We start from the raw sequence: 12,535 nt of genomic DNA on the forward strand, positions 1-12,535 counted from the left end.
ATGTTGCAGAAAGGACATACTATATGTACTCTGCAATAAAACGCTCTTACCTACCTGTTTGCAAACTTCCCTAGAATGTACACTGAACTGCGCATGCATAGCTTGGTGTACATTTTTGGTATGCTTCGGTTTCCAAGTTGTATTACCTCACATGCACTGGAATTATGTCATCCTGCTCTGGCTAGTCAAGAGGGCTGAAAATGGCAATAATCCAGCTTACCCATTCTTAAAGTGTTACTAAACCCAGGACCCCGCAGTCACTAAATCTGAACATGGAAATGTAATTATTTTATAAAATATAAACTGCTAAATATCTTTTCTCAACAGCAGTATATAGCAGTCTTTTGACTTCTATCAGTGTCTGGAGAAAGCTTGTAGGAGGAGTTTTAATTCTACTCTGACTGTCCAATGAGGCTGCAGGAACCCTGACCCTCTGTCTGGACAGTGCTGATTGGCCCTGTGCTGATAACATGCACCCTCCCAAGGGAAAAAAAACTCCCAAGCAATACACACCAAACTGAGCATGTGCAGAGTGACTTCAAATGCTCTGTCTTATCAGGAGATTAATTTGGGACAGTGGAAGAAGGGGAGGATCAGAGAAGACAGGCTTGTGACGAGACCCTTGCTCGCTCGCTTCTGCTCTCCCGACACTCCTCTGTTTCTAGTGAGTCAGCTTGCAGATCGCAACGTCTGATGGTTCGGTCAACCAAGGCTCTGAGATCCGAACTACAGCTATGTGCCGTTTGGAATCCATTAGAACAAACACCAGGCAGGCTGTATGTAAGTTCAAATAGGAAGACAATTTATTGGAAGTACACAGCACACTTTTATACAGAATTTGGAACATCCTGCCCCCAACAACCGCTTTCCCATTGGTCAGTTGCACAGTACATGCCGTTTTCCTTCTGGTCCTCCTTAGCCATGCAAATGAGGACTTGAAAATGAGTCAGCAGGGATTGGTCCGATAGCTTTATTAGAAGGACTGTTATGTGTAATGAGACAGAAGCCCCCAGGGGACAATCAATGTACACAATAGCCAGACACAGAACAATGGTTCCATAACGAGCCCCCAATACACATTACTCTGAGTGTCAATACATCCCTTAGCAGACAACAGGTGAGTTCATTAGCACACCCGACAATAGGTGAATGGAAAGCCACCTCAGACAAAAGCAACATTGTTAGACAGTCAGTCTCCTCATTGAACTTCCTGGAATGACCATATTAGGAGTTGTACTTCCTGGTCAGCGACCTCATGGCAAATGGGAACAAATCTCAATATTTCTACATGGAGACCTTGCTGACAAATATGAAGCAATCTAAACCATCACCCATCTGTCCTTAAATTCCAGTGACGGTGAACACCGTCACAAGGCTCAAACAGCCTTTTTACTTAATGTGTAGGATTAACCCCTTAGGTCCCACAGTGAGTATACCAAGCATGCTTTACTGCATATACAGGCTGATTTTACCATTGTGGGTTTAGTAACACTTTAAACGTGGCAGCTGCAAAATTTTTATACTTTAAAGCTTTTTTCCTCTTAATTTTCACTTGGAGATTCTGCCAGTAGCACAATTCCAGTCTTAGGATGCCAATACTCACTCAACCTACAGTATCAGGACAACAGAAACAGGACAGCACTACTGGGAACTCCCTATCCTCTTGCAAACATAAATGGGTGGGCTCCTGTAGTTATCTGAGAAAATCACAGCTATCACTGATAGCAGTACAGCAAAGGCAGAAAGCTCAGGTATTTAGTAGATGAAACATTTTCTGGCAAGATTAACAGGTATTTTTTCCCCTTCTACAACAGATATAACAAAATGCTTTCAGTGGTATAAATTTGCCATGGCAAAATATGTTCACCATGCAGCATCCTACATTTCTTGTATGCTGCTGTCATTCCACTGCTGACAATGTAAAGGAGAAGCAGCGATGACTCTGGATTGGTCAGATGTGGGTCAGCTATTTTCTGTTCGTGCTAATAGGATCCAGTAACACTGAATGTGATCCCATCCTGTTTATAGAGGGATACAAGAAGTTGGTAGGCTTTGTATCACCCTAGTTAAGCTGATCTCTTGCAAGCCTTGGACGTCTGGAAATATACAATACCACATCCAAGCATTTGTACTGACCTACAAATTGAATCCTGTTCTCTATTATCTCCATCTGGGTTTTACTCTTAACTGTGTTCTCCTTACTGTTTTACTATAGATGTATATTTTGCTAATTTATAGTGTGGTCTGCACTATACCACCATGTGCTGTAAATTATCATGACTATATAATATGTGGAGTTTTTTTTCTTTTTTGTGTGCGGTGCTTGTATTGACTGATTGACTGCTGTTTGTCCCCAAGCAGTAGATGTAACAGGCCACACTGTGCCATCTGCAGCAGCCTCAAACCCCAGAGAACCAGCTAATGACCATTTTATCGACTTTGGGTTGTGCACAGTTTTTATTGGCTAGATGTCTTCATCCCTGAAAGCACCATTCAGATAGACACTAATTAGCACCGAAGCAGGCAGTCGTAAGAAAAACATTATTCCCTCTCCCTAAAGCTGGTTGCCATGGCAGGAGATAGATGCACGCTGACTTAAAAAAGGAATGTGACGCAGTCGGCTAAACCCAGTAGCACAGTTTGATAGGCGCGTTCTGAATTATTCTCTCTTTAGGTGACAGTAGAAAAGCAAAGCTGTACTTCAGCTGGCTAATTTTAGCCCACGCTGCAGTTCTAGTGGGTGGGCAGGTGAAGAACAGGCTGAAGATAAAAGAGAAGAAGCAAGAAGAAAAAATGAACCTCGGGAAGAAGAAAATCTGAATGATTCCCATAGCATGTTAAAAATAAAACCCTGGGTCCTTTTGAAATATGCGATGTGAGGAGAGGGGCTAACAGTGCCTGGCTGGGCCTGCGCTATGTTGTTAAGAGCTAGGTTTCTCTTCCATAGTAAATGTCACTGTGTTATAAACAGTTTAAATATCAGTTGCTCAAACTAAATAAAACACCATGAAGCTCAAGTAATATTTACAGCAGTTGCTACAGCAAAATTGTATAAAAATATATTAAAATATATCTTGCTGCCCAGACATCATGGCATTAAAATTTTATTTAGGTGCCATGCAGAATTTTTGCTTGCTGTCAGTATTCTTTTGACATCCACTCCAGATTCCTATTTATTATGGTACCTTAAAGTGTTTCTTAGAGTCCATTCACACTGCCACGACTTGTGAGGCGACTTGTGTGCCCTCAAGTCGCCCCAAGTCGCTTGACATAACAAAAGCAATGTTAATCAATGAGTGCCGTCTTAATTGGCACTACTGAAGTCGCTCCAACTTCAGAAAAGGGTCCTGTACTACTTTGAGGCAACTTGTATCCGACTTGTCCCATAGACTTCAATGGGAGTCGCCTCCTTATCTTATTTGAAGCGACTTGTGATCCGACTTTCCATGAAGAAGAAGGAAATTTATTAGCCAGGCATTCCCCACATTCCCCACTGGACTCCAGAACCAGAAAAAAAAAGATTGTTTGTCCAGAACCAGAAAAAAGAAGATAATTTCTCTTAGAATTTCTAGTAGCACAGGGATAGGGCTCCGCTCCTTTTACACCTGTGCGTTTTTGTTGTAGGCGTTCATTGGGCATTTTTTGGGCATTTTATTTATTAGCCAGGCATTCCCCACATTCCCCACTGGACTCCAGAACCAGAAAAAAAAAGATCGTTTGTCCAGAACCAGAAAAAAAAGATAATTTTTCTTAGAATTTTTAGTAGCACAGGGATAGGGCTCCGCTCCTTTCACACCTGGGCGTTTTTGTTGCAGGCATTTATTGGGCATTTTTTGGGTGTCTTTGGAGGCAGGCATGACATCTAAACTTCTGTATAGGGGTATATATACACACACACATATATGTATATATACACATACACACATATAGGTGTGATAGGAGCGGAGCCCTATGCCTGCAAATAATTTAATTTTTTGCAGGGATAGGGCTCCGCTCCTATCACACCTATATGTGTGTATGTGTATATATATATATATACACATATATGTGTGTGTGTATATATCAAAATGACGGCGGGGCGGTGTGGCTCTCATTCTGGGACAACGTCATATGGCGGCGCCCCAGAACAGCCGCTCTCCGCGCCTTCCGGGGGCGCACAGAGCGGCGAGTTTAAACTGCGTCATGTTCCTAGGACACAGCGTAACCCCGATCTTAGTAAAGAGCCAATGACTCGGCTCTTTACCCATGTGATTGGCTGTGTCCAATCACAGCCGGTCATGTGGAAATACCGAAGTGCCGCACTGTCAAAATGTGTGGTGGGGAGAGCCGATCAGCGGCTCCGCCTCAAAGGGGTGACCAGGACAGCTAATCAGGGCACTGATCATCACTGTGCTGATTACAGTAAAGCCTCAGCAGTGCCCATCAGTGACACCAATTAATTGCCATCAGTGACCCGAATCAGTACCCATCAGTGACCCCAATCAGTGCCCATTAGTAATGCCAGTCAGTGCCTGCTCATTAGAGCCAGCCACCTATCAGTGGCATCAGTGTTGCATAACAGTGCCCACCAGTGCAGCATATTAGTGCCTCCTCATCAGTGCCCTTTAGTGCTGCCTCATAAGTGCCACCTCATCAGTGCCCCCTCATTAGTGCACATCAGTGAAGGAGAAAAATTACTTGTTTACAAAATTTACTGACAGATACTAAGAAAATCTTTTTTGTTTTTAAAATGTTTGATCTTTTTTTAGTAAGAAATAAAAAAAACTAGCAGTGATTAAATACCACCAAAAGAAAGCTCTATTTGTGTGAAAAAAATGATAACAATTTGGGTACAGTGTTGCATGACCACGCAATTGTCATTCAAAGTGTGACAGTGTTTAATGCTAAAAATTTGCCTGGGCAGGTAGGGGGTGAAAGTGCCCAGTAGGCAAGTAGTTAAGGAGTTTGGTGTGCATAGTTTCCTTTCCTCAGTTATGATGAGGATTCTAAATGCACAATTGATATACAGTATATGTATATACAGTAAGTATATATTTATACATCCTGTATACAATATATTTTATTTACCTTATATTTATATACTGTGTTTTTTTGAGATGTGTTCTTGTTTTACCTGCCTGAAGACTTGCAGTTTTGTTTAGCCATTCACATGTCGTGTTAACATTGTATATAACTAGAATAGTGATACTGCTGCTTCCAGTACTTATTGGACAACAAATTCATATCAACACACTATGACCCATTAAGTAATGAGAAGGCTGTTCACGTAGCAAGCTGCAAAACTGTAAACGGAAGTAGTGGTACCGCCTGCCTGGCAATGCAGCGTGCCATGGTGGTTGAAGAGAATTAGACATTTTTTGCAGGTAAAACTGTTCAACTGTGTATTTAACTGTGTGCCTTTTTTACAATCTGATTATATAATAAGGAAAAAAACATTTATGTACATATAAACTCTAACGAGCAGGGCCCTCTGATTCCTACTGTATTAAAGTGTATTGTATTTGTATTGTCTACCTTCAAGTTGTAAAGGGCTGCGTAAACTGTCGGCGCTATATAAATCCTATATAATAATTTGTTCAAGTCTGGGATATATTGATAGAAAATAAAGGGGTATACTTTGTTTAAAGCGGTATTAAACCCAAAAGCAGCCATTTTATTATATTTCAGCTTACCAATTCATAGACGTGATGGCTGCAGTAGTTTTCTTTTTTAAGATTTCCTATTTTTATTTTAACCTGGTGATTTAACCAGTACTCTTTTTTTAACAGAACGAGCTGTCCTGCAGATGTAGCAGGGGTTGGGACAAACCATTTATCAATGACAGGAGTGTTTACAATGATCAGCTTTTTTTTTATCCCAAAAGGGACAAAATTGTTGCCATAACAGTTTATAAAGTTTTAGCTGCAGTTTGGCTTCAATTTGTTAATATATTTAAATCTGCTGTTGCATCTAACACTATTGGCCCCAGACTGACAATGCTGCTGTCCAAAGGTGTGTCTGTTGCTCCTCCATCCAGAGTGTAGAAACTCTAATACAAGAAGTGTGTTACTGGGCAGACCACCAGATGAAAACTGAGGCAAAAAAGCATAAAAAAAGATAACGAATGTAGCCACCAAATCTAATGATTGGCAAGCAATATATTCCATTTTTGGATTTAAGTTTAATACTGCTTTGAGTTTGTTACATTGAGGATGGGGTACATAAAATGATGTAATAGGATCCAAAATTATTATTTTTTGGGTCCATACCCTTGAAAATTGTGGACTAGGGTGACCCCAAGATAATAGTCGTTCTGCTGAATAGAATTATATTATAGATTGGGGTAGAGCAAAATCGTTGATTTAGGATGGGGGGCATTATAGTATATCTAGAAACAAGGGAGGGCTGTAAAAAAAAAAAAAAAAAAAATGGAGTGGGGGGAGGAGGGAAAAGAAGTAATGGGATGGTGGGGTAAGAAAAAGGGTTAGGACTGAGAGGGATACCTTCATTTTTGTTTGGCTGCCTATTTCCCACAAGCTTCTTTTTACTGTGTCTAGTTGGGAATGGACCTGTTTCAATGGAATTCAGTACTTGCAGGCACTCATCCTAGTGTTCTGATAGTGCTGTGCCTTGTCATGGTGATCCTCCCCTGCCAGCGCTCCTGGCTCTTCCCATGGGGGCACTTGTGCGTGCGCGCTCCTGAGCCGGGCTGTTTGCGTCTATTCAGACACACTGCCACGCTCTTCCCATGGGGGCACTTGTGCGTGCGCGCTCCTGAGCCGGGCTGTTTGCGTCTATTCAGACACACTGCCACGCTCTTCCCATGGGGGCACTTGTGCGTGCGTGCTTCTGAGCTGGGCTGTTTGCGTCTATTCAGACACACTGCTACGCTCTTCCCATGGGGGCACTTGTGCGTGCGCGCTCCTGAGCCGGGCTGTTTGTGTCTATTCAGGCACACTGCCATGCTCTTCCCATGGGGGCACTTGTGCGTGCGCGCTCCTGAGCCGGGCTGTTTGCGTCTATTCAGGCACACTGCCACGCTCTTCCCATGGGGGCACGTGTGAGTGCGTGCTTCTGAGCTGGGCTGTTTGCGTCTATTCAGACACACTGCCACGCTCTTCCCATGGGGGCACTTGTGCGTGCGTGCTTCTGAGCTGGGCTGTCCTCTATTCAGACTCACAGCCAGGCTCGGCCCTGTCCCCTGCTCTCTGCTCACAGGTTTTGACTGACAGCAGCAGGAGCCAGTGGCTCCTGCTGCTCTCAGCCAAGGCTATGAGAGTCAGGAGAGGAGAAGAGCTTCTGCAGAGTGCACAGTGCTGAACCAAGATGGGGCTCAAGTGAGTATTGGGGAGGGAGCTACATTTAAACGTTTTTTTTTTTTTTTTTACCTTAATGCATAGAAATTATTAAGGTAAAAAAAAAAAAAACCTTTTACCTATAGAACCACTTTAAATAAATATTTTACATGGACAATCCCTATGTGTCTTTCATGGTTTTGCAACATATGCATAATTTGCTGGTCTTTGAGTATAATTTAGTAAAATACATGTAGTTGTGCACATCTGTCAATTATTATACACGACAGGAGTTGTTTATAGCATAGATCTATACCCAGGCATTTTTTTTTTTAAGACACCTGTCAGGACAGAGCTGTGGGAGCTGCCTTTGCATTCTCAGTCACCCTAATCCTTCCTTCACTACTTGGTAGGTCAATGACCTGCAATGAGTATTAGTTATCAGCTTCCTGATATGCTTTCTAATAAGCCAAAGACTTGCTAAATAGTATATCGGATAAGAATTACCTATTTTTTAATCATAACTGTCAATTTGGATCAGAAAGGATAATGAGAAATGTCCAAAAATAGTGTAAATTTTGTGAAGAGGAAACCAACTCCTGACCAGAACTGGTCATGTGATTCCACTAATGGGCAAAGTCACGATGAGGGTCAAGCCACTGACTAGGTGGCTTTGAAGAGTATGCACATTAAAGCTCCCCAGGCTTTGGGGGGCTAAATATGTGTGACTGTAATTTCAGGCTCTTTCTTTTTGGGTGTGCTACACAGTTTGTTATAATCGACACAGAATCTCTTTAAATAGAAGCCAGTTGTGCACAGGAATTAACATGCAGTTTCTATTCCACCTGAACATAAAGCCAACATAAAAACATGCAAAATGAATTTGAAGGACACACAAAACAGATACGGAATGAACGTTACACCTTTTAAATGACTTGAATTTGGTAAAAATTAGTGTAAAAGCTAAGATAAAAATAAAGAGGGCAACTGATGCCTACTCATTATGGCTAGGCAAACTGCCGAAATCTGCTCTGGCAGATATCATACATACAGATATAAACATATATGTCTTCAAAAGAGGCTTTTTTTAATTAGTTTCCTTTTTGTATTTGACCCATGTAAGCCTTAATGAAAACCTTGAATTAAAAGCAGTTCAAAAGTAAAATAAATGAATGCAGTGGCCATGAACCAGACAAGCTCTCCAATAGACAAATGTACTGATACCTAGCTGTCCTTTTTAATGTCTGCAGAGCACCACATAGAATCAGCAAAGTCATTGCTAACTGACATAATTCACCTCTTTTTTCTTGCTCGGGTATGGACAGTAGCAGTTAAAGTGGACCTCTCATTAAAATTCAAACTTCACATGAATCCGTAGGGCTCATATCAATATTGCCTAATCACATTCTTTTAAGGAAAAAAAAATGTCTTGCTATTAATAAAAGGAATGCTGCTTTCAGACTGCTGTCTGTCAGAACAAAAATTATAACTAATTATTACAGAGCCGCACAAAGACATTCTTCTTCAGGTTCAAAGCTCAGTCATTGATGCTTCCACTTATTTTCTGTACCTGTGTGGGAGTGTTAAAAAACATCTTGTACAGATACGCAATCATAAACTGTTTTTGGGTAAATATACATTATACTAGGCTAGAGTTTTTCATTCAGTAAGTACAAACCCTTCTTTGAAACGACCAGGCCACACAAAATGAATGTAGGTGCCAGAAGATGGAATCGCCCATTGATTTTGGAAAGCATCCCATATATCCTTGAGGGTGAATTGAGTCTTCATAGGGTTGGCCATTGGGTCCGTGAACACTGCCGTTCTGCTCGGCATGGGTTTTCTAATGTCCTTGATTAATATAACAGCATCCAGTGGACTAAATCAGAAACTTCTGGGAAACGTGGGATTTGCCTTCAAGCTGGATAAAAACAAATAAGGCGACTGTCCTCTCCTGTCTGTGACTACTTTGTTCTCTATAGAGATGCCCGCAGTGAGATCTAAACACTTTTTCAAATTCAATTATTCACTGACTCCTTATATCAATCATGGGTGGCGCGATCCTTTACATTAGCTGCATTTTTAGTTGCACTTACGGTTTTTCACACAGTTATGGTGCTATATATTATCCATTTTGGGTTTTGTACCCACTCTTCATCTAATGGTTTGCATGTGTTCTTTCTTAAACAGATCCAATTGATATTGTGAAAGATCCAATCCCCCAACATGAATATAAGCCAGAGGAGGACCCCAAAATATACAAGTCTGTGAAGACCAAAAGAGGCCCCTTGTCTGACGATTGGATAGAGGAACAGAGGAATAACCTAGGGAGATACCCCATCATGTGTGCATACAAACTGTGCAAAGTAGAGTTTCGATATTGGGGCATGCAGTCAAAAATTGAACGCTTTATTCATGATGTGGGTAAGTCTATAAACGGAATCTGTACAATGCTGAGATAAACTTTTGTTGGTGCTTGATTTGTACAGAACCAGAATGTAAATGTATTGTATGAGTAATGATTTTTATGTTTATAACTTCCATATAAAAGGTTACATCCAATCAAATTTCTGTTAGGGGTGAATTTGGTATCTTTGCTCTAAGAGATATTGGTTCTTTCATGACTGCTGCAGCTGTCACTCTACTTTCTTAGGAGATTCATGAAGAATCCAATGCTGGCTAACTGATGCTATTGCTTTAGAAAAACATTAAAGCAAGCCATACAATTTGCTGTTCCCCTATCAACACAGGCAGTGTTAATGAGTCAATCCTTCCCGCTGCACTATTGTATTCTGACAGCGGGAGCTTTCCCACCCGTCAGAATACAATGATCACTACTGGCAGCTATAACTGCTGGCAGCGATCGGCTGGGAAACTTCCTGCTGTCACAATGCTCTACGGTAACAACAGTCCTTCAGTGTAGTTCTTTGTGATGACCTGAGTGATCTTCAGATCATTCCTAGTAACCCTGTAGAGTCCCTTGGGCTTTTACTTGCATCAGATTGGGCGGCACAGTGGTGTAGTGGTTAGCACTTTCACCTAGCAGCAAGAGCGTCGCTGGTTGAAATCCCAACCATGACACTACCTGCCTGGAGTTTGCATGTTCTCCCTGTGCCTGCGTGGGTTTCCTCCAGGTACTCCGGTTTCCTCCCACACTCCAAAGACATGCTGGTAGGTTAATTGGATCCTGTATAAAAAAAATGGCCCTACTGTGTATGTATGTGAGTTAGGGACCTTAGATTGTAAGCTCCCTGAGGGCAGGGACTGATGTGAATGTACAATGTATATGTAAAGCGCTGCGTAAATTGACAGCGCTATAAAAGTACCTGAAATAAATAAAAATAAATAATAAATCAGATGGGTTTTGAAGTCTCATACAAGGCTATGGGAATTCAAAACCTGCATGAAGCAGGTCAACAGCAGGTAAAATGCACTTCCCAAATTATTCTGAATGCTCTCTGAAGTGTCTCAAACTGATGTCGTGGATCCTTTGACGCAGGCCCTTAGGGCTCATTTACACTTGCAATTGATGTGGTGATAAAACACATTGTTTACTACCCCCTCCCCCTTAAGCTGCACAGGCAGAGACAGATGGCGTACACGTTCCGTGGCTCATTTTCATTTAAACACCCTGCAGTGTTCGGTGGGCACTACCACCCACTTAGTGTGACTCTTTCAAGTGGTGCCACATTTTCTGGCTTAAAACATGCGGTGAAGAGACAGCATATCGCTTCTTTGCTGCTACAAACTCCTCTGAAAAGTGATTTGAGTGTGAATTGGTTTTTCAGATGCGTAGTATTCCTCGCAACATGTGTAAACAAACCTTTACTCGGTTACAAACAGGTAGCAGTGTTGTTCATTTAAACACTTTTTAGGCTTGGTCAGGTACATTTAAAGAAGCTGACTGCTTGATGAATGCTTCTGGTTTGAACTGATTTTTCCCTCTAATGCTGCATTACACTTTTTTTTAAAAGTCCTGGTGATGTAAATAATTGCATACTTGCGAAGACACGTGCATTTGCCTAAACATGAACAACTGATTTGTGTATGTAATCCTTTTGCTGTGGTGAAGGTAAATGATCTTCTTAGTGCATGACTTTCTTTTTAGATTTTCTTTTAGTAGATTTATGTTTATTGGAAAAGCTGGTCGCTCTGTGTGAAACAAGATGTATTCCTACTGTCTCTCTTCTTATACAAGAGTGACTGTAAATCATACCAAAATCATGAGATGTGTTGTGCATTACTGGCAGGGCCAGTGCTAGACTGTTTTACGCCCTAGGCAAGATCAGCTACTTGCACCCCCCCAAAAAAATAAATAAATAAAGGGAAGGGGTTAAAAACTGCTCTATGTCATATCCAGTGACCCTGATCTGATGGTTCCTCCATGTAATGCTGTCATACCCAGTGATCCCAATGTTCCTCTATGTCACATCAGGGGTCCCTGATGTTCCTCCATGTCATACCGGGAGACCCAGATGTTTTTCCATGTCACACCTGGGGACCCTGATGTAGCTCCATGTCACACCTGGGGACCCTGATGTTCCTCCATGTCACACCTGGGGACCTCAATCCCCCATGGCACACCCAGGGATCCCAATTCCTCATGGCACACCTGGTGACTCCGATTCCCCATTGCATACCTGGTGACCGCAATTCTCTTTCACACCAGGGATACTCCATATCACACCCAGGGACCCTGATTCCCTGTTCTGGGGACACTTACTGGGCAGTATGAAGAGAGTGGCCTGCACTCTGCCCTCCTTCACCGTGATCCTGCTTATTCCTTCTCCCAGGACGCTCCTCTCCTGGACCACAGTGCTCACCACAGCTCCAACCGGCTCCTGTTGGAGGGAGAAGCAGCAGTCAGAGAGCTCCGCACCGCCTTCATCACCAACATCCTCAGACCATTCCATTGCCTCGTCGCTTCTGCTCCAGTAAAGGTGTCGCCCTCCAGTGCCGAGCTCTGGCTCAGGTTCAGCTCTCCTCCGGTCCCTGCTTGATACCGACCCAGGGAAATGAAGGGCTGCCCACCAGCTCAGATTAGAGAGTCACTTCCCGCCCAGGGATTAGGCCGCTCAGCTCCAGACGAAGAGGATCATTATGCAGCTAGCACTCCGTGGACTCCTTTCCTGCCCCTTGGGGCTCCCCCAACAATGGTGGAAAGCCAGGGCCTGGTAGTTCTGCCACTGCCCCAGACACCTGGCATCTTCCTCTGTCCCTTCTTCCTCCCCCACTGCCGCCCCTTTCCTCAGCTCACAAGG

The 12,535-nt window shown here is 42.6% G+C and overlaps 1 protein-coding gene across 10 annotated transcripts in view; it reads left to right on the plus strand.

Annotated features, from left to right (window-relative positions):
• PITPNM2 (phosphatidylinositol transfer protein membrane associated 2) overlaps window positions 1-12,535 on the plus strand; it is a 428,296-nt gene that overhangs the window by 232,025 nt on the left and 183,736 nt on the right. For all 10 annotated transcript variants that reach the window (XM_082258328.1, XM_082258333.1, XM_082258336.1 and 7 more), the window contains exon 5: window positions 9,465-9,698. In XM_082258328.1, coding sequence (XP_082114454.1) covers window positions 9,465-9,698 — 234 coding nt within the window. The remainder of the gene's footprint in view (window positions 1-9,464; window positions 9,699-12,535) is intronic.

This window comes from Pelophylax lessonae (genome assembly GCF_965119305.1).
Source record: "Pelophylax lessonae genome assembly, chromosome: 1".
NCBI classification, from domain to species: domain Eukaryota; kingdom Metazoa; phylum Chordata; class Amphibia; order Anura; family Ranidae; genus Pelophylax; species Pelophylax lessonae.